At 51.5% G+C, this 20,883-nt stretch overlaps 3 protein-coding genes and 1 long non-coding RNA gene across 5 annotated transcripts; 2 read left to right on the top strand and 2 right to left on the bottom strand.

Annotated features, from left to right (window-relative positions):
- The first annotated feature begins 182 nt into the window (after nt 1–182).
- SART1 (spliceosome associated factor 1, recruiter of U4/U6.U5 tri-snRNP) lies at nt 183–13,065 on the top strand. The gene is made up of 20 exons (XM_074231029.1): nt 183–665; nt 3,129–3,186; nt 3,408–3,463; nt 3,888–4,017; nt 4,192–4,297; nt 4,538–4,615; nt 4,760–4,859; nt 4,993–5,135; nt 5,260–5,466; nt 7,435–7,559; nt 7,639–7,772; nt 7,889–8,022; nt 8,288–8,458; nt 8,681–8,791; nt 8,909–8,996; nt 9,096–9,186; nt 9,290–9,425; nt 12,577–12,666; nt 12,779–12,900; nt 12,992–13,065. Exons 1-20 carry the CDS (start codon nt 326–328, stop codon nt 13,008–13,010), a joined length of 2,439 nt encoding a protein of 812 aa, XP_074087130.1. The 5' UTR covers nt 183–325; the 3' UTR covers nt 13,011–13,065.
- Nucleotides 13,016–14,845, bottom strand: EIF1AD (eukaryotic translation initiation factor 1A domain containing). The gene is made up of 5 exons (XM_074231030.1): nt 14,641–14,845; nt 14,206–14,414; nt 14,020–14,128; nt 13,883–13,933; nt 13,016–13,575 (listed from the first exon to the last, which is right to left on the bottom strand). Exons 2-5 carry the CDS (start codon nt 14,399–14,401, stop codon nt 13,440–13,442), a joined length of 492 nt encoding a protein of 163 aa, XP_074087131.1. The 5' UTR covers nt 14,402–14,414; nt 14,641–14,845; the 3' UTR covers nt 13,016–13,439.
- Nucleotides 14,846–14,966: 121 nt separating this feature from the next.
- On the top strand, nt 14,967–15,892 carry BANF1 (barrier to autointegration nuclear assembly factor 1). The gene is made up of 3 exons (XM_074231031.1): nt 14,967–15,077; nt 15,184–15,322; nt 15,411–15,892. The coding sequence occupies exons 2-3, from the start codon at nt 15,200–15,202 to the stop codon at nt 15,555–15,557; spliced, it is 270 nt and encodes an 89-aa protein (XP_074087132.1). The 5' UTR covers nt 14,967–15,077; nt 15,184–15,199; the 3' UTR covers nt 15,558–15,892.
- LOC141518746 (uncharacterized) lies at nt 15,654–17,253 on the bottom strand. Of its 2 annotated transcripts, XR_012477280.1 has the most exons (4): nt 17,164–17,253; nt 16,861–17,051; nt 16,517–16,677; nt 15,654–16,251 (listed from the first exon to the last, which is right to left on the bottom strand). It is a non-coding gene; the product is annotated as an uncharacterized LOC141518746 (long non-coding RNA). The 2 variants fall into 2 exon arrangements; XR_012477279.1 differs by having other exon boundaries at nt 16,861–17,201.
- Between the last annotated feature and the right edge of the window lie 3,630 nt (nt 17,254–20,883).

The following is a 20,883-nucleotide window of genomic DNA, read 5'->3' as shown; positions in this document are numbered from 1 at the left end:
ACGGCCGCCCCGGCGCCATCTTCCCGGCACACAAAGGCTCCGGGCTGAGGTCTGAGAGCCGCCTTGCCGGGCGCATGCGCCGTGCGGCACTGCCGCGGCGAGGCGGGGGGGGGGGGCCCAGGAGACGGGATAGCGAGAGCGCCGTGACCGAGGCCGCCGGAAGTCTCGGCCTTGGCTTCCCGTCGGGCGTTGGGCACAACGGCCCCGGCGCCCATTGGTTTCCGGCAACAGCCGCCGAGGGGCGGTGCCTCACCCGGAAGAGCTCCCATTCTGCGTCAGGGCCCGGCGGGGACGGCGGCCGGGGTTCGGTGGCAGTGCAGCCGCCATGGGCTCCTCGAAGAAGCACCGCGGGGAGAAGGAGGCGGCGGCCGGGGCCGGGGCGGGCACGGCGGGGAGCTCGGGCACGGGCGCGGCCGAGCAGGCCCCCCGGCACCGCGAGCACAAGAAGCACAAACACCGCAGCGGGGGCGGCGGCGGGGGCGGCGGGGGCGGGGCCGGCGAGCGGCGCAAGCGCAGCCGGGAGCGCGGGGCCGAGAGGGGGAGCAGCCGCCGCGGGGGCGAGGCCGAGGCCCGCAACGGGAGCGCGCACGGGCGCGAGCGCAGCCAGGCCGAGGCGGCGGAGCGGAGAGTGAAGCGGGAGAAGCGCGATGACGGCTACGAAGCCGGTGAGCGCGAGGCCCGGGGGGCGGGGCCGGGGAGCGCGGGCCAATGAGGAGCGGGGGGTGGGGCCTGGCTGCCTGAGTGGCCCAGTGGGAAAGCGGGGCTTGAGGCGGGGGCGGGGCTCGAGGGCCGGGTGGGGGAGGTGTGCGGCCCGCACGGTGCCCCAGCCCCATTCTCAGCCGGACCCCTAAGGGATTATCCAGCTAGGGCGGCGGGGCCGGGAGGCCGACTTAGCCCCCTGGACTAAAGGCTCCTCGCAGCACAGACACGCGGGCCAGGCCCTGGCCTCGAGTGGGGAAGGGAGAGAGGGAAGGCCAGGAGGAGGCTGGGGTGCCTGGATGGGAGAGCACTGGGGGTTCCAAGCAGGGCTCTGCTAGTTCATCCTGGAGGCTGAGTAGGGGTGAGCAGACCTGCCCTTCAGGGAGGGTCACGAGCTGATGTGGGGGCGCAGGAAGGGAGATGTTACAAAGATGGCATGACAGCCCTGGATTTTGAACTTACTGAAATAAGAGAATTCAGTTAGATGATGTCAAGGCTCCAGCCCAGCTGTGTTAACTGACTCCAAATCTGCATCTGTTTCCGCTATGTGGCTCAGTTCCGCCAAGTTTTTCAGCTTTGGCTCTGTACCTTAACCAAAAATGTTGTCTCTTGTTTAAGACTCCTGACCTCATGGAGCTCCAGATTGACTTAGATAAGTGATGAAGGCAAGAAGTGTAAACAGGATGTGAGATCAGAGGGGAAAGATTATCAGTGACCAGAAAAACGTCCTTAGAGAAAGACGACATTGAAGTTGGACTTTTTAAAGGATGAACAGGAATTGAGGGGAGGAGAGGGATTAGAAATTGCTGAGGCCTGAAATCTGAGGAGCTGAACAGGGAAAGGGAGTAATTCAGTCTGACTGGAGACTGGGATGGGGATAAGATGGAAAAGTGGGCCGTCACCAGCCGGATCGGAAGCTCTCCACCACCAAAATTTCTTGACACTTCTTGTTCTTTTTTTAATTAAAGATTTTATTTGAGCTTTTGACTTTTACAATTTTCCCCCAATCCTACTTCCCTCCCCCCCCAGAAAGCAATCTGTCAGTCTTTACTTTGTTTCCATGTTGTACATTGATCTCAGTTGAGTGTGATGAGAGAGAAACCATATCCTTAAGGAAGAAACATGAAGTATAAGAGATAGCAAGATCAGACAATAAGATATCTGTTTTTTTCTAAAGTAAAGGGAATAGTCCTTGGTCTTTGTTCAAACTCCACAGTTCTTTCTCTGGATACAGATGGGATTCTCCATCACAGAGAGCCCCAAATTGTCCCAGATTGTTGCACTCATGGAATGAGCAAGTCCCCATGAGCAAGGCTGACCATCACCCCCATGTTGCTGTTAGGGTAGACAGTATTTTTCTGGTTCTGCTCATCACTCAGCATCAGTTCATGCAAATCCTTCCAGGCTTCCCTGAATTCCCATCCCTCCTGGTTTCTAATAGGACAATAGTGTTCAATGACATGCATAGACCACACTTTGCCAAGCCATTCCAATTGAAGGACATTTATTTAATTTCCAATTCTTTGCCACCACAAACAGGGCTGCTATGAATATTTTTGTACAAGTGATGTTTTTACCCTTTTTCATCAGGGTATAGACCCAGGAGTGGTATTGCTGGGTCAAAGGGTATGCTCATTTTTGTTACCCTTTGGGCATAGTTTTGACTTCTTGTTCTAACAGACACTATTAGAGGACTTTGACTTAAATAATAGCTTGCTTTTATATACTTTAGTCTTAGAAAATGTTTTCCTCAACAACCACCCCACAGGAGAGGGGGTGTGAATATTCTTAGCATGTTTTACTTTGAAGAATTAGGACTTCAGAGAGAATAGATTGGTTCACTATAAGTCGTAGGGAAATCAGAGCTAGGAGAGTTGAAAATGAAACAGGCTGCTCTAGGTAGGAGACATTCATGTGAGTGCTTCTCTGCGATTGTGATTCCTGCTTAGTTGCAGACTGGATTGGAGATTCCTTCCACATGTGAAATCCTCTGATTCTAAGTGGCCTACATAGCATTCCATCCCAGGCCTTCTGGTTCCCAGGCCAGAATTCTGTCTAATGCTTCCCTTCCTGGGCTTGAGATTGGTATAGATACATTTGAAGGGATAAATCCCCCCAACTCTTAATTCGTTCTTGCCAGATCAAAACAAGAAGAGCCTTCCCAAAACATTGAAGGGGAAAGCTGGGTTTTAGAGTCAAAGGAGTTTTCCCCAGGAAGGGTTAGGGAAGCAAGATAAGACCAGAAAAGGAAGCACACCCCTTGTGCCTCTGTCAGGTGCTGTTTTGGGGCTTAGAACTACTGAGTTCTGGGCTTCCAGCTCTTAGATGGATCTCATAATTCTTTGAGCCTGGTCAGGATGCCCTCAAAGCAGGATAGAAAGTCAGTAAATGGGCCTCACCCTTTGACCAGCACATTCTCCTTCTTCTAGCTACGAGCTCCAAAGTCAGCTCTGGAGATGCCTCATCTCTCAGCATTGAGGAGACCAAGTGAGTAACTGGCTGGGATGATGCAGTTCAGCACTGCCTTCCTCTAACGTCTTCTGTCCAGTGGTCTGCTAATGGACCCAAGGAGGCCTTGTTCTTATCTTTACAAATTAGTGTTGCATGATCTCTCCCCAGTCTCTTCTTCTCTTTAGTCCACCCAGAATTTAGTTACGCCCAGGTTTCCTGGTAGCCTCATAACCTATAGCTTTCTCTTTTGTTCTCAGTAAACTCCGAGCCAAGTTGGGTCTCAAACCTTTGGAAGTCGTTGCTGTTAAAAAGGGTAAGTGCTGGGAGATGGGCTGATCAAGAAATATCGAGTAAGATTGAGAGAGGGTTGGGGGGGGGTCAGGAAGGGGTTGGGACACAGAGCAAAGTACAAGATTGGGGAATTAACCTTGATAGCTAAACACACTGCCCTATGTTTGAGGCTCCGGGGGGGGGGGGTCATCTAATAGCTTGCATTTATATCATGTTTTAAGGTTTGTGAAGCTTATGTTATCTGATACAAAGAAAACCCAAGTCAGTTTATCTTTGTCCTTAGAGATTCTACAGCTCATCAGATCAGAGAAAAAGGGTAAAGGCCATGAAAATATGTCAGGGACAGACTTGGTCTAGGATGGGATTTGGGGTTTTCTGAGGCCAGTTAACTGTGAACTGCTGAACAGGGAGGAAAAGGTCACCATTCCTGGACCCTTTCCTTCCAGAGGCAGCAGGCACCAAGGAGGAGCCAGTGCTGGCTGACGTGATCAACCCCATGGCCTTGAGACAGCGTGAGGAGCTCCGTGAGAAGCTGGCAGCAGCCAAAGAAAAGCGTCTTCTCAACCAGAAACTGGGGTGAGTGGAGAAAATCTTGGGGAGGTGGGAGGGGCACACACATGAATGGACAGATGGATGCATGCATGGGGTGTGTTTTGAGGCAGGAACAGAGTTAGACCTGACATCAGAAATGTTGGCAGCAAAAAGGACCCATACAATGAGTGGAGCATTCTTTTCCATGTTCTTCCTCAGGAAGATCAAGACCCTGGGGGACGATGATCCATGGCTAGATGACACAGCTGCGTGGATCGAGAAGAGTCGTCGACTTCAGAAAGAGAAAGATTTAGCTGAGAAGAGAGTAAGAACCTGGTTTGGGAAGGTTAGGAAGAGAGCCTCAGGAAGCCCAAGATTGTGGACAGATGGGCTTTAGTGAGAGCTAGACTAAGAGATGCTCTTTCCTTTTGATTCTTCCACTGGGAAGGGACTTGCTCTTGAAATAGCTACCTCCTTCTGAAGCTTTGTTTTTCATTTGTGTCTCTATGTGCTCTCTTTTCCCACACTCTTCCTACCTTGTCCTCTTACCCACCCTATCTTCTAGGCCAAGCTGTTGGAGGAGATGGACCAAGAGTTTGGAGTGAGCAGCCTGGTGGAAGAGGAGTTTGGACAAAGGCGGAAGGTGAGGCCTGGGGAAGAGTTGCAGTCACAGTGAACACCTCAAGGGGCTGCTCCAGGCTCCTCTCTATAGGGAGAGAATCGCCCAGATGGACAGGTCCTGAGTTGTCCAGCAGCCACTGATGTTGCCTTTATGTGCCTGCTCTAGGACCAGTACAGTGCCCGAGACCTTCAGGGGCTAACTGTGGAGCATACTATCGACTCCTTTCGAGAGGGGGAGACCATGATTCTTACCCTTAAGGACAAAGGTATGACCAGGTTGGGGGAATTCTGATCAGAGCCTCTGGGCTTTTGTGAGGGACACAGCTGGGGAGAAAGGGATGCAAGAGTGTCAAACTATGGGTTTGGAGCATGGGTGTCCAAGGCCACTTCTTCCTGTAGGTGTGCTGCAGGAGGAGGAGGATGTGCTGGTCAATGTGAACCTCCTTGACAAAGAGCGGGCAGAAAAGAATGTGGAACTTCGGAAAAAGAAGCCAGATTACCGACCCTATGCTGAAGATGAGAGCGTGGATGACATGGCTGTGGTTTGTAGGGAACAAGGGGGGGGGCAGGGGTTAAAAAACTGGATGAGTGGGCTGTGGATATTGTGGGAAAGGAGGAGAGGGATTGGGAGGGCAGAAATTAGAGTGAATTTGCTCACTTCCATAGTTTAAGCCCCGGTCCATTCTGGCCAAGTATGACGAGGAGCTGGAAGGGGAACGCCCACACTCTTTCCGACTCGATCGAAGCGGGGCAGCTGATGGAGCCCGAGAACGGGAGCTGGAAGAAATCCGGGCCAACCTGAGGCAGCAGGCACAGTCCCTAACAACGGCTGGGCCCCGGCTTGCCTCAGAGTACCTCACCCCCCAGGAGATGGTGAGTCTCTAGCACAGGTTAAATGGATAAAGGTGTTCAGAGTCACCAGGGATGGCTCACTGATGATGAGAAGCATTCTGATGGGGAAGAGGACTGCCACCAGGGCCATGGCATCCCCTGCCCTGTGTATGAGGGACCCCAGGCACATCTACTCAGGGAGGGTATCAGGGAGCTCTAGCCAGAAGATCCTGGGAAAATATGAGGAAGGAGGAGACTGTTGTGGGGTTGGGAGGATTTGCCAGAAGAGACCTGGAAGTTCTCTGCTTCAAGGGCTCTTGAATGGAGCTATACAGGCACGGGGATTGGCCTACTCCCAGAATCGAGCAAATGGTCCTGAATGAGAAAGGGCAAGTGTGATGAAATTGGGGTGGGACAGTGTGTCAGACCAGGACATCCAGTGTCTGAGAAGTGAAAGCCTCAAAGGGACTTGTAGTGGGGAAGTGCATAGACAGAGTTTGACAACAGTTTAAAGGATGGATGGAAGGGAGAAAGAATTAAAATAGAATGGTAGGAGGGCAAGATGGGCATCTCGAAGAACAAAGGGCCCAATAATATGGTGACAGCTGGATGGGAGACGTGGGGTGAAAGAAAAGAAGACTTGGAGACTGAAAAGTGTAGACCCCACAATGACCAGCCTGGAGGCTGAGAAGATGGGGGTGAGGGGGGGGTGTTGGATTGGGTTGTTGGCCAGACAGGACTATGTCCTGTCCATGGAGCTCTCTAGTAGCTGGAGGTGTAGGGATGGTGCATATATGCTGCAAATGTAGATGTGAGAGTGATTGGCCTGGAGGGATAATTGGACTTAATTGGGGACTGGAGGGAAGGAGAGTGGAGGTGGAGATGGGGAGGGAGGGGTCAGAATTCCAGGCCTGGGAGCAGTCTGCAAAACTTGGAAGTGATAAGAACAGGAAGGTCACACAGGTAGAGCTGGGGTGGGGTAAGACCTCTGGAAAGGAGGAAGAGGCTGTGAAAACCAAAGAGGCAACAGAGATGTGGTGTGCTGTACTCTAGGATGCTGCGTGGAGGAGGGGCAGTTCTGGAAGGGAAGAGGGCAAATGTGCCAGGCTGACCTTTCCTTTTTGCCAGGGTTTCTATACTGGTGATTCAGGATGCTGCTCTTAGCTGCCTTTGGTAGTCTTGTGGAAAGATAAGTGTAGTTGGGATTCTAGCGCAGTCATTTGCTCACTAGTGGGTTTGGAGTGGGTGTCCGGATGACCCTTAGCTGAGTCAGTTTCTGAATGAATCTTAATGGGTCAGACCATTGGGCCAGACTTTGAGAGAATATAGTGGAATACAGATAAAGGAAGGGTCTGACAGGAGCCCCCATTGGACGGGTTTGTCTAAAGAAGAGGGAGGGGTTGACTCAGGAGTACAATGGGTCAAGGGTGCTAATTTGTCTGTGGGCCTTAAACTGGGCAGAGCCACAGAGGGTGAGGTCCCTAGCCTTACCCCTTGGACAGCACATAGTAGGGAAGATGTCAGTCAGCTGGAGAGCATCCAGAGGAAGGCAGGAAAGGGTAATGAAGGAGGGACCACCTTGAGTTTTGCATGGGGAGGGTAGGTCGAGACAAATCCCCCAGAAGGTGACTCGGCTTCAGATATTGGAAAGAATCTCACAGGGAAAGGGGTTCCAACTCTTTCCACTCATTTCCAGGTGGTAGAAGGAGTCACAGTGGGGGTAGTTACACAGAGACAAAGGTAGGCCTGTGTGCCTGCCCCAGGAGGTGAGGGGCTCACACTGATGGAAGACTATCTGCAAGAGAATCCACCAAAACCACTTCCAATGCTGAAAGTCGGCAAATAAGGACTAGAAAGAGAGTCATGACTTGGGAGACCCAGAGAAAATACAGAAGTTTAGGACGAGTATAGTCCTGGGGGCAGTGGTGAAGTCTCAGATCTGAGGCTGGCAGAGAATGGAAACAAAAACCTCAGACTGAGGAGTGACTGTTCTCTTCCCTTTCCCTCTAGGTGACTTTCAAAAAGACAAAACGGAGGGTGAGGAAAATTCGAAAGAAGGAGAAAGAGGTTGTGGTTCGTGCGGATGATCTGCTTCCTCTTGGCAATGAGACGAGCGAGGGAGATTTTGGTTCCAGGTAACTGAGCACTGCCCACATGAGAACAGGGAAGGGGGGCCAAGGAACCATGCTTAGTGCTCTTCTCTCCCTCCCACAGGTTGCGGGGCAGGGGCCGTCGCCGTGTCCCTGAGACCGAGGAGGAAGCCCCTGGCGAACATGAGAGGGAGGCCCCTTCCCAGCCCCCCCAGTCTGATGACACCCGAGTGGAAAACATGGACATCAGTGATGATGGTGAGGGGAAGGTTTGGCTTGGTTGGGTGAAGCTTGGAGCAGGAGGAGCTGCAAAGCAAGGATTGGGGAGAGCTGGGTCAGACAAGGCTCCCAATGGGTTCATGTCTGTCTCATAGAAGAGGGTGGGGCCCACGGGACGGGCTCCCCGGAGATCCTAGAGGAAGATGAAGTGGAGGCCGAACTACAGAAGCAGCTGGAGAAGGGTCGGAGGCTGAGGCAGCTGCAGCAGCTCAAAGACAGTGGGGAGAAGGTGAGACAGCAGGCCCCTGGGGGGCTCCAGCTGGGTGTGAAGAGGGTCCAGCATGCTGTGCCTCATTTATAGAACTGCCCTAAGCCTTCCTGGTATTTTCTCATCTTGGTTTCTAACTACTTTGACCCCCATTCTGATCTTTGAGCAAAGTATAGTCTAATGCTCTTTCCATTTAGCAGTCCTTTTTTCCACTCTTGTGAAGACAATTGTCACGTCTCCCCTAAATCTTCTCTTCTCTAGGCTAAACATCCCCATCTCCCCATAGGTGATTGAGATCGTGAAGAAATTGGAGACACGGCGGAGCCGGGAAGAGGATGAAGATCCAGAGCGGAAAGGGGCAATTGTGTTCAATGCCACATCAGAATTCTGCCGAACCCTGGGGGAGATCCCCACTTATGGGCTAGCGGGCAACAGGGAGGACCAAGAAGAGCTCATGGTGAGTCCTCTTAGGATGGGGCTCCATAGTGATGAACTGGGCAAGGAAACAAAGAGACTTGGGTCTGAAGTGGCCGAGGAGGTGGGTGGGACCATCGTACTTAGGCCCTTCTGGCTTCTGTGCGCCTGTTTCCCAGTCAGTGCCAGAGTGGGGGCCCAGACATTGGGAATCTAGTGCCATTTTCCTGTTCACATGGCCTGATGCACGTTTTTTCCCCACTAGGACTTTGAGCGAGATGAAGAAAGGTCTGCCAATGGTGGCTCAGAATCTGATGGGGAGGAGAATATTGGCTGGAGTACCGTCAACTTGGATGAGGAGAAGCAGCAGCAGGATGTGAGGAGGCGAGGATCCGGGGTGGGGAGGCCGGGGCCATGTGGTGCAGGGAAGGTCGGAATGGGGTCTGGTGACCTGGCCATTGACAGAGGCCCCTTACCCTCAACTCTTCCCTAGTTCTCTGCTTCTTCTACCACCATTCTGGATGAAGAGCCCATTGTGAATAGAGGTCTGGCTGCTGCCCTGCTCTTGTGTCAGAACAAAGGTAACCAAATAGGCTTTGGAGGGCCCCCTCCCCCCCATGAGGGCATCCGAGGAAGGGGCCTCTAGGGAGGGGTGATCCTAAGGACTCTTTCTTTCTCAGGGCTGCTGGAGACAACTGTGCAGAAGGTGGCTCGGGTGAAGGCCCCAAATAAGTCTTTGCCTTCTGCTGTATACTGCATTGAGGACAAGATGTGAGTGGGGCAGGGAGCCCCTGACTGACCCCCAGGGCCTTGGCCCTTTGGAGATCTGTGGAGTCAGTCTTTTGAGAGACCTCCTTTATGTTGTTACCCACAGGGCCATTGATGACAAGTACAGTCGTAGGGAAGAGTATCGGGGCTTCACCCAGGATTTCAAGGAGAAAGATGGCTATAAGCCTGATGTCAAGATTGAGTATGTGGATGAGACTGGGAGGAAGCTGACACCCAAGGAGGTAGGGAACATGCCACACACCACCCCCCACCTCCAGATCAGTTTGAATTTGAACCCAAGCAGGAAGTCCTGCTTCCCAAGGAGATGTGCTCCCCTTTTAGATGGCTCTTTAAGAAGCTGCGCCCTACTTTTCTGATCCCTTCAGATACCAGCAGCAATTCCTAAAACATTCTGTGGGGTTAATTTGCCTGGTTTTGTGGTTTGCTTTTGAGGTTTCCTCCTGAATATTGCCTAATCTGACCACGTTCTACCTGATGTCCTGTGGTCAGGGTTAAGGACAAGAGCACGAGCTCCCTTGCTAATTCTGGGCTTCTCAGGGAATGCCTAGGGAGGTATTTATTCGCTTTTCTTGCTGACGGTTCACATGGATCCCTCATCCCATGTATGGGGAGCAGTCTGGGTTAAGTACCCACTTTGCCTCTTCCTATGATCTTCCATATGATCTCAGTGTCACTTTATATGTCTGGTCCTGTTTCATCAGGGAAGTAAATGGATTGGTCTAGATGACTGGCTTTCAGGCTCTCTCCTAGCTCAGAATCTAGGATTCTGAGACTTAAGCTGGCTTGGTTTTTCCCAGTTAAGTATTTTGTGAAGTTAGGATCTCCTGCTGTCTTTTCTTTTTTGTATTTGCAAGGCATTTACCCAAGGCCACACAGCTAGGTAATTATGAAGTGTCTGAGGCCAGATTTGAACTCAGTTCTCCTGACTCCAGGGCCAGTGCTCTATCTACTGAGTCACCTAGCTGTCCTAAAGTTAGGCTGGCAACAGGACTTGGAAGATGAACTACCAGAAAAATGAACATCATCAGATGGGACCAGTACCATGGCCTGCTCAAGCTTTTGGGGTTCAATCCTGTCATCCAGCTTGTTATAGGTTCACCTCTCTGCTCACTGGATGAGCAGGCCCTCTCACTGGTGAAGATAATGAAGGCCAGTGCCCTGAAGCACTCATCAGACACTGACCCATCAATGACTCCTTGTTTCTGGTCACTGCGGCAGCCGGCCTCCAGTATCTTTTTGTTTTTTGCAAGGCAAACAGGATTAAGTGGCTTGCCCAAGGAAGGCCACACAGCTAGGTCATTATTAAGTGTCTGAGACTGGATTTGACCCCAGGTACTCCTGACTCCAGGGCCGGTGCTTTATCCACTAAGCCACCTAGCCACCCCAAGCCTCCAGTATCTTGTAGGGGTTTGCAGAGTGCCTAGTCAGAAACAAAATAAGACTGATCTGGCCCGGCCACTTTGGCTCTGAGATCCCTCACAAACCATTCCTTTAATCCCATCTGCTCCAGTTTTGCCAAGTCAGTCAGGTTCATCAGCATGTCCTGTCCTTTGCTAGTCCTGTTGCGAGCTCATGTTTGGTCCTGTTGCTTCTCTCCCATTTTTGAATCTTCAGGAATAGGGACTGAGGGGTGCAGTTTTCCAGGGTCAGGTGACAAATTCATTTTTGTTCTGGTTTTGCTAATCCAATACTCTCCAGAGAAAAAAAGCAGGCGAAGTGTTTAAGATACTTCCTCCCCCAGATCCATGTCCTTTTCCCTGTTCTTTGTGTCCATTTTTAGATGCAACATTAGCTCCAGCATCGCTGATCCTCAGCTGCATGATTTTTTGTTGGCTTCTTGCTCCATTAGCTTCCCTCTCAGTCAGCTGCTTATTTCAGTGTTGTGTACTTCAGCCTCATTTTTTTTTTTGTTTGGCATTATGAAAATGTGGTTCTGATGAACTTGCTCACTTCCTGACCTCTAAACCCAAATGTAATGTCTTGAATGCCCTTTTATTTATGGGTGAAACTGGCACTTTGGTTGAGCCCTGAATCCTTGTTGTTCAGAAGTTAGTATTAAAGCAGGCCTCAGATTGATGGCTCTGTTTTTGGCAAAACTGGAGAGGGGCCTTTTGGCCATTCCCCATCCTTGGCTCTTTGTCCAGATGGGGTAGCATGCAGGGCTCTTGACTGCCAGCTCCATAACAGTCCTAGAGCCATTTGGTCTTCCTTCTAAATGGTTCTGTCGGTGCAGCTAGGCTGACCTATTCATTGTTGGCTTGTCTCCAAGATCATGGTCTTGTTGTGAACTGTCCCCTCTGGTCAGACTTCTTTTGAGCCACTGCCTACCGTAAGTACCAGTTGTGTTTTCAGAACCCAAAGTCTTCACTTCCGTCCAAAAATGCACAAATGTCACCTGGTCTCTCTAGGCTGGGTTTCTCAGCAAGGATCCTATCATGTAGCAATGCTTTCTGGTATTTGTCTGGGGAAAGTATCATTGGAATCCTTGGAAGTCAAGAGCTAAGCCCCAATCCTGGGGTTTAGGGAGAGATACTAGACCTCATCAGATGTCACTAACTTCAGCACCAGCCCTACCTTCTGTGAAGGGGCCTACCCTGGAACCCAATCACTAGATGGCATGGATTGAAGGCTTGAAGGTTTGCCAAGAGCTTCCCCAGTGACTCATTTGTGTCTCACCTGACCCCTGTGGACCTTGGGAAGATTTCTTTCTCTTGTCAAATCTTCCATCCTTTTCTACTTACTCCTTACATCTGTCTTCCCTGATCTCCCCAGTCCGATCCAGTCCTTGAATCTGGCAGAGGCTGTAGGTCTACAAGTTCCTGCAGAATTCTCATGTCCTAATTTGACAGGAATATCATCCCCCATCATCTATTTCTTTTGGAAAACCATTGTTAGTTCTGTGCCCTTCCCCAAGCTTCTCACCTGTTAAGATTTCACTGTCGTTGACATGGATACAGTGTAATGTGGTCATCAGCTTCTACCTTCTTTCCTTGTTCTTCCCCAAACCTCTTATCCTCTTCTCCAGTCGAGATCTTGAGAAGCCCCAGTTCTGGTCTTTCCCACATTTCCCCCTCTCACATTATGGAGTTTTGACTCCTTCCTACCCTGCTCTTGTGGCTAGCATTTCATTTTCCTAAAGCAGAAATAGTTCTGGGGCAGCTAGGTGGCACAGAGATAAAGCAGCTGCCCTGGAGTCAGGAGTACTTGGGTTCAAATCCGGTCTCAGACACTTAATAATGACCTAGCTGTGTGGCCTTGGGCAAACCACTTTAATGCCATTTGCCTTGCAAAAACCTTAAAAAAAAGGCAAGAGAAAAAAAGCAGAAATGGCTCTGTTGCTTCAGATAATCACTGAGTGATCTTTTTGCCCAGGCTTTCAGGCAACTATCTCACCGATTCCATGGAAAGGGTTCTGGCAAAATGAAGACTGAGCGGAGGATGAAGAAACTCGATGAGGAAGCTGTGAGTGATCCCATAGACCTGGGGGGGGGAGTGATAGGGTGGGATCTCTTTCAAGGGTTTACAGACAATGGTGACAATTGCTGCTAAGTGCAAGAGGTCTCCTTGTTAACAGCTCTTGAAGAAGATGAGCTCCAGTGACACCCCCCTGGGCACAGTGGCCTTGCTCCAGGAGAAACAGAAAGCCCAGAAGACCCCATACATCGTGCTCAGTGGCAGTGGGAAGAGCATGAATGCGTGAGTAGGGGCTAGAGCTGGGGGGGAGGGGGCAGTGGTTGTATGCCTGTGTCTGTTTCCCTCCTTCATCTCGACTCTCTTCTTTCCACAGGAACACCATCACAAAGTGAAGACATCCCATTTCCCCAGTCCTTTAATATTAAATAAAATTGCTCCTTATTTTTTTCCCCTTGTTTAAGTTATGATTCCATTTTCCCCTGGATGTGGGAAATAGAAACAGATATTGCCCTCTATTGGGGCCCATTCTGAAATGGTCCACACAATGGCTAGCCCCCACCCAGGCATTTTCTGGTCCCTCCTTTTCACTGGAGAAACACATCAAAGTCGGAATCGATTTACTAGGCACACTGGTACACGTCAGCGCCCGGCTCTCTTTCAACCCACCAGGGGTTTAATCTCTTACAGAGAAGAGTAGGAGTTCGGGTGGGAGTCCTGCCTCATCCCCATCCAGGGGGTGGATCCACAGGGCAACCCGTTCATGTCCATAGAGGCATGGTCAGGCAGAAAAGAGGCTTCTGACTGGAAGGGAAGCCAAGATCTCAGGCCTCTTCCTCACTCTCCTCTTCGCTCTCCTGATACTGGACACGATTGGTGTTGACAAAGAGGTCTGAATCGTCCTCAGAACTGTCATCTTCTGAAGACTGGGGTTCTCCTGGGAGTTCTGGCTGAGGTGGCCTGTGGGGAGGAGGAAGAGGGGTGAGTGAGACACCTGAGGACACAGGAGGCTTGAGGCTGGGCACCTCTCATGACATCCTGCTGCCCCTCCCAAAACGCCATCTTAGTGAGCTCAGGAGACTGGAGAAAATCCAACCAAGGGGTGGCTAGAGCACCGGCCCTGGAGTCAGGAGGACCCGAGTTCAAATCCGGCCTCTGGCGCTTCATAATGACCTAGCTGTGTGGCCTTGGGGGAGCCACTTCACACTACTGCCTGGGCGGCAGAGCTGGGGGGAGGGGAGTGCCATGCCCCCAGGCCCAGCCTCACCTGTTTCTGCTGTTGCTTTGTTTCTCAGCTACCTCAGAGAAGGCTTCAGGCCTAAAAAGGGGAAAGGGTTAGTTGGGCAGAAGGAGCTGGGTCACTGAAGCCCCCTCCCAATCCCCCAGGCCTCGCGCTGCCCCTACCAGAGCCCCTCCTTCTGCAGAGAACGGACGTGGTCCTTGCAGAGCACGAAGGAGATCTCGGCCTTCACCTTCTCTCCTTCCTCGATGGGGTCCACGATGAGGAAGTCACCTGCGGGGGGAGCGGCCGTGAGGTGGGGCGCCCCCGGCCCGCGGCGGCGCCCCCCGGCCCGGGCCGGCCCGCCTCACCTCTCTTGATCCAGATGTTCTTGCGGTACTTGGAGGGCATGCTGACCAGGAAGCGCTGGCCCTGCGCCGTCTCCACCTCGTGCAGGTTGTTGCCGGGGGTCCCCAGGACCCTCACGATCTGCTGCTGCGCCGAGGGCACCCGGTGCTCCCCGAGCACCTCCTGCACCACGTGCTTCCGCTTGGTGGCCTGAGACATGCCGGCTCCGGGGCTGTGGGGGCCGGGCCGGGCGCCCCCCGCGGGGTCAGAGGCCGCCCGGGGCCCCCGGGGCCGCCCTCGGCCCCTCCCTTTGCAGACGGGGGCGCGGGGGGTCGGGGCCGGGCGCCGAGGGGAGGGGGAAGGGAGGAGGGGCGGGGGACCCACTAGCCGGGAGGGAGAGGCGGCCGGACAGGCCCGGGCCCAGCGGCGCCGCCTCCGCGGGGCCCTCCTCGCCTTACCTTCCCGCTGACCGCCGCCACCGCCGCCGCCGCCGCCAGCCCGCGCCCGGGACTTCCGGAGACCGCGCTTCCGGCGCCCCGGCGTCCCCGGATACCTCTTCCCCCCGCGCCGCGCCGCGCCGAGCCCGCCCCTTCAGTTCCGCCGCGTGGCGCCGGAAGCGGGGGAGGGCCGAGCGCCCGCCGTCTCCATGGCGACCGCGCGGCGCCGGCTTCCGCGCGGGAGCGCCCGCCCCGTTTCCAACGTCCCCCCCCCCCCCCCCCCCGGCGCCGGCTCCCTCGCTCCCACGCCCCTCCATTCAAACGGCATCTGACCCGGAAGCGACCCCGACCACCCGGAAGCGGAATCCGGCGCGCGGCCTGCGGGATTGAGCGAACGGCGGGAGAGGCCGCTCGGGAGGCTGCGACCGTTCCGGGAGCCGCCGACGGGAGCGGAGCCGGTGAGCGCGCGCGCGGCCCCGGGGGCGGGCGCCGGGCCGAGGCCGGGGCCCCGGGCGGGAGGGGGCGGGGCGGGCGGCGCGAGCGCCTCTTGTCTGGTCCCCCCAGGCCGCGGCGAGCAGCCATGACGACCTCCCAGAAACACCGCGACTTCGTGGCCGAGCCCATGGGGGAGAAGCCCGTGGCGTCCCTGGCGGGCATCGGAGAGGTGCTGGGCAAGAAGCTGGAGGACAAGGGCTTCGACAAGGTCCGGGGGCGCGCTGGGAGGGGGCGGGCCGGGGGGGGGGCCGCAGCTGGGAGGCCCCCGACACACGCGGGCCCGCGCTCTCTTCCAGGCCTACGTGGTCCTGGGCCAGTTCTTGGTGCTGAAGAAGGACGAGGACCTGTTCCGGGAGTGGCTGAAGGACACGTGCGGGGCCAACGCCAAGCAGTCCCGGGACTGCTTCTGCTGCCTTCGAGAATGGTGCGACGCCTTCTTGTGAGCCTGTGCCGGGGGCCGGCCCCCCTCCCCCGCCAAGCCGGGGCTTCACCCTTAGCTCCCTCCCCTCCCAGCGCCCCACGAAAGGAAAGGGTCTTGCTGCCGCCCCCACCCCGAACGCCTTCCCTTCGCCACCACCGTTTAGACCGCCTCCGCATGCCCCCCGTCCCAGAAATCCAGTGGCGATAGTCATTAACTTTCCTGGGTGGGGGTCTGGAGCGACTTCCCCGATGCCAACCCCCACTTCTCTCTTTTGTGCCGTTTGGTTAACTTTGACGGAAGGACGTTCACTGCCATTGTAAAGAGTTTTTAAAAAATCAATAAAGTCAGCAGCCTTGACGCCTCGTCTGAGTCGTGTGGAAGAGGGATGGGGAGGGGGCCGGGGTGTGATCGGGGCTCAGGAAGCCACCGCGGCCTTCCAGAACACGTTCCTGCCCGCTACCCCTCTCATGCCTCCCCTGGGCTATCTTGGGCCGGGGGCAAATGTAGTAATACCCCGACTCAGTTGGGGGGGAATGCTTTTTGTGACTTTGGCGACCTGAGTACCTGAGCATGGGCAGAGTGGTCTAGTGAGGGGTGGGCCCAGGCCAAGATGGGCCGTCTGCCAGGGATGGCTTCCAGGGGTTTCCCTGTGTTGGGTGAGGCGGGGTTGGGAGAGCAGCTGTCTGCTTCCAGCTGCTTCTGGGTCCCAGGCATGTCTGGTGAAGGAGTAATTGCGGCAGAAGACGCAATTCTTGTGTTAATCATAACATTCCAGGCACAAGAAAACAACTGTGTCTGGAAAGAGGACCCAGGGAGCCCGTTAGCCCAGATGCTTAGGATGCTTAGGAGGAGCCAAAGGAGAAAGAACATTTCCATTCCCTAAGGAAAAAATTCCCTGAAGAATGCCCAAAGAAAGTGGCTGATTCGTTCACTGACTAGAGAAGTTTATGCACAGCCTGGTGCCCCTGCTTTGCCACCCACCTCTGTTCACTGTATGCTCAGGTAACTTGGAGGCAAGCATCCAGGGTTTCAGTTCCGTCGCTGGTAGGACCAGTATGACTTCCAAGCAGTTTGGTCTCTGGCCCGTGGCTTTCTCATCCACTGTAATGAGGGTGTCTCCTTCCAGCCCTGGATCTGTGATCCTGTGATTGACAGGAAGAGGAAAGAAGAGGTTGGCTTTCTATGTTCCTGGTGAAGGAGGAATGTGCTGGTGGCTAAATTGGGTAATTGAAACTCCCACTACCTCCAGGAAGCCTTCCCTGACTACTCCAACCCACGGTTTTTTTTTTTTTTTGCTCTTTCCATACCCCACAATCCAAGCTTACACCACAGTGGCGAGACACTGATGTATTGTTCTCTACACGTGTGGTCGTGTTCCATGACTCCACTGGAAGGATTGAGCAAAGTAGGGCTGATTTCTTCCTTGAGGTTGCAACACCAGGTGGCCAGGCATCTGGGTGCCCAGGAAACAAGTATCAGTGCGTTGTCTTCTGGGTTATTGACCAGAATTAGGCTACTGTAAGGCAAGGAGAAGCAATGACAGCTGATCCCTGTGGTTGTGGGTGGGAGGAAGAACACCTCAAGTAGGGTGGTGAGGTCACTTGTTCTATTGGCACCCCACAGCATACCTTTGGAAAGTGTGACACTGGCCAAAGGAGGACAGAACAAAGGATTTTTGTTGGGCCGGACAGTCCTGGGGAGATCTGTGGGAACAGCTGATCCATCAGCTTGCTGCTGTGCCCTGCCCAAGGGGGGGGGGTGTTATCTGATCCTAAGCCCACAGGAATCCCAGGCAGGGTGTGCTCACCAAGAGGTGAGGATGTGGCAAGGCTCCACCAATGGCAAATATTGACTGAGCACCCACTCTTGTTGCACTCCAGCCGAGCCCAGCCTGACCCTTTCAGCACCTCCCACCCTCCACCTTTCTGTCAGCTCCTTCCATACTTTTGACTAGGTCCCATTTGGAATTCTGGATATAGCTGGGCAAGAACCCTTTTCTGTGGAACTTAAGAGGTTCCTCAAAGAGCTGGCCAAACCACTTTCCCCATACCTTGAATGAGCTATTAAACCCCACCCTTAGGGATCCCCCAATTGCAGGAATGGCCCCTGCTTGCTGGAGGCTAGCCCCGTGAAAAGTTTACAGTTCGTGAAGAGTTCAACAAACCCTTCCCTGCTGATTCAGAAGCTAGAACTACTGTGAAAGCCACTCATGAAATATAAATGGCAATCCTAGCATAGCCTTAATGGATGTGCAAAGTCGCTAAGGCCATCACCCAGGGCCAACTGGACAACAGGTGAAGCATCAGCACCAAAGACTAATTGCTTCTGGAGAAGATATCTCCTGTTCCCATGGTCTTTGAGAATGAAGAGCAAATAGCAACTTCACAGGCCAAAGTAATATTTTATGTGTCTGGTTTTTTTTTGGCAAGGCAATGGGGTTAAGTGGCTTGCCCAAGGTCACACAGCTAGGTAATTAAGTGTCTGAGGCCAGATTTGAACTCAGGTACTCCTGAGCTGGTGCTCTATCCACTGCACCACCTAGTCACCCCCCCGTATTTTAAATAGCAATTATCAACAAAAAGCAATTTTTTTAAAAAAGGGGGACTTGGGGGGAACAGAGCCCGGGGGTGGCACCCCTAATGAAGCTCAGGGTATCAGACTGATGAAATCTCTGCTCAGTATGAAAAAATTGATACATATGACTCCCAGGCTATCCTCGAATTTTTGGAAGAGAGAAAAGAATGGTACATTTATCCCAGGGTTGGAGGACATGAAGTGGGCAATGAAAGGACTGAAAGATGATGCAGAAGACATGAGACCGTAGAAGGACAGCTGGACCAGTTTTCAGGAAAAAAAAAAAAACCAAGCAGAGGACTCAGTTGCTAGAACCTGAACCTTCAGAAAAAGAAGGGATGACTCCAAAGAGGCAACGGGGTTTCCTTCTTCCTGAGAAGGCCACACCAGAGTGAAGCTCATTTCCTTTCCTGACAAAGTAACTACAGTCTTGGACTCAGGATCTGAATTCAAATTTGACCTCAGACACTTGATACACTAGCTTTGTGATCTTGGGCAAGTCTCTTAACCTTGATTGCCTCCCATCCAGGGCCATCTCCAGTCATCCTGAGCTATATCTGGCCACCAGTGAGCCCCAGTAGCTCTGAAGGAGAAAATGAAGCTGGTGACTTAGCACAACACTCAATCACTCCAATGCAATCCATGTGCTTGTCATGGCATCACCTCCCTGATGTGACGTTCTTCTTCCAGAACAAAGGACAAACATCATCATCATCAACTTCATAGGTCCATCAGATTAGTAGTATTTTCAATAGCAAAGTCACAAACAAAAAACATAAAAATACTGTAACAAAACAAAATAGCAAAACCACAGCACTAAACAGATAGTAAAAGAACACTGGGTTAGGGGGCGGCTAGGTTGCACAATGGATAGGCACCGCCCTGGAGTCAGGAGGACCTGAGTTCAAATCCATCCTCAGACACTTAATCATTACCTAGCTGTGTGGCCTTGGGCAAGTCACTTAACCCCATTGCCTTGCAAAACCCTTAAAAAAAAAAGAACACGGGGTTACAGTGTGAGGGCTGGAAAGAGAGAGTAGAGTGGCGTGACTTTGTTCAACCCCACTTGGGAACGTCTGGGCAGTGAATGATCTTTTGCCTCTCTGAACATGTCCTCAGAGCACTGTGAGTACTGATTTGAGGATTACAAATCAATTTTAGGCCTCAGACAATTTTGCAAAAACAGAATCTTGAGGACTGAGGACTGGCTGCATGTGCTTTAATATTATATAAATTATAGTTGAGATCCAAAAACATTTGATAGGCTAATGCATTAAGCAGAATCTACTAAATTGATTTTTAAGTGTGTTATCTGTTTTTAGCCTCATCTATGTTCCTCATGATACATATAATATAGAAGGAAAAAAAATAACAGCAACTCAGTAAAACTAGTCAAGGCATGAAGCAAGTGTGACACGTTCAGTGTTCCACACCCATCGCCCCATCTCTGCAGAGAATTCTCTTCTTTGGGGTCAGCTTTGGCATCAGAATTTCTCAGCATTAATATGTGAATCTTTTATTACTGCTGTTTCCTCTTTTGTTCTGTGCTCTTCCTGATTCTACTTGTTCACATGCATTTTCCTATGCTTCTGTTTTCAATGTTTTTATGGCATAGTAATAGGCTTTTATAATCAGGTACCAGAATTTATAATCAGGTACCAGAATTTGCTTAGCCCTTCACTGGTGGATGGGCATCTACTCTGTCTCCAATTCATTACTACCACAAAAAGTGTGGCTGTGAATACTTTGGTGTCTGTAGAGCCTTTCTTTTTTTTATCACTAACTTCCTTGGAAAATATGCCTATGAGTGGTATCTTTGGCATCACTTTGTTTACATCTATATCACTTTCCGAAATGACTGGACCAATTTGTAGATCTACAAACAGTGTATTAATGTGCTTGGTAGATACCTCAAGGGGGTATTTCACATATTACATGGTTTTATGATATAATATTTATAATATATAATATTTTATAGTATAATATGATGGATTTATAATATAATATTGGTTAATAAAGATGGTTTTATAATAGTCTTCTCTCAAATCTTATACTTAACTGAAAATTGACATGGTTTTATAATATTCTTCTCAAGGGGGGTCATTGATAAAAAGAGGTTCCGTAGACCCCCCCAAATATTTATAACAGCCTTTTTGTAATAGCAAAGAACTGGAAATAAAGGTTCCCATAAATTGAAGAATGGCTACACAAATGGTAGTGCAAGGAATATTGCCTTGCTGTAAAAAAAACCATGAAAATAGAGAAATATAGAAAGATCTACATGAATTGATTCAGAGGGAAGTCAGCAGAATCAGGAAGGTTGTGCCCATTGACAACAATAGCAACGGGAATAGGAAAATCCACCACAGAATAATCCATTGAATCTTGTGAAATGATAAGAAACAGGTGTAAAGCAGGTATAGTCGGCTCCAAAGAAGAGAGAGAAGACATTGCCACTGTTAACTATAATTTCCCTTTGGCTAAAATGAAACCACAAAGTTAGTTTTATAAATAAAATTTAATTCTCTAGGATCTTATCAAAACCCATCCTTACAAATGCCAACATTGACCCAACATTTTGGAGAATTTTTATACAATTTAAACAAAGAGCAATAAAATTTTAGGCCGCCCACCAATGAGATTTCACATATGACATGGTTTTATAATATTCTTCTCTGAAATCTTATATTTACTGAACATTCCTATTGACAAGAATTCCACTTATGCTGCACAGTAAATGTTTATGAACAACAATAGCATTTTTTCTCTGCTCA

The sequence above is a fragment of the Macrotis lagotis genome, chromosome 3 (assembly GCF_037893015.1).
Source record: "Macrotis lagotis isolate mMagLag1 chromosome 3, bilby.v1.9.chrom.fasta, whole genome shotgun sequence".
Classification (NCBI taxonomy): Eukaryota; Metazoa; Chordata; class Mammalia; order Peramelemorphia; family Peramelidae; genus Macrotis; species Macrotis lagotis.
Note: the sequence above shows the minus strand (reverse complement) of the source record. Positions and strands in the feature narration are given on the sequence as shown.

Excerpts from the sequence above, each read along its gene's own strand:
- SART1 (XM_074231029.1), top strand. The coding sequence starts at position 326 with ATGGGCTCCTCGAAGAAGCACCGCGGGGAGAAGGAGGCGGCGGCCGGG. Across the intron at positions 3,187-3,407 it reads CTCAGCATTGAGGAGACCAA|TAAACTCCGAGCCAAGTTGG; the intron begins GTGAGTAACTGG and ends TTTTGTTCTCAG. Across the intron at positions 8,792-8,908 it reads AGGAGAAGCAGCAGCAGGAT|TTCTCTGCTTCTTCTACCAC; the intron begins GTGAGGAGGCGA and ends ACTCTTCCCTAG.
- EIF1AD (XM_074231030.1), bottom strand. The coding sequence starts at position 14,401 with ATGTCTCAGGCCACCAAGCGGAAGCACGTGGTGCAGGAGGTGCTCGGG. Across the intron at positions 13,934-14,019 it reads CTGCAGAAGGAGGGGCTCTG|GCCTGAAGCCTTCTCTGAGG; the intron begins GTAGGGGCAGCG and ends TCCCCTTTTTAG. Across the intron at positions 13,576-13,882 it reads CAAAGCAACAGCAGAAACAG|GCCACCTCAGCCAGAACTCC; the intron begins GTGAGGCTGGGC and ends TCCTCCCCACAG.
- BANF1 (XM_074231031.1), top strand. The coding sequence starts at position 15,200 with ATGACGACCTCCCAGAAACACCGCGACTTCGTGGCCGAGCCCATGGGG. Across the intron at positions 15,323-15,410 it reads AGGACAAGGGCTTCGACAAG|GCCTACGTGGTCCTGGGCCA; the intron begins GTCCGGGGGCGC and ends GCTCTCTTCCAG.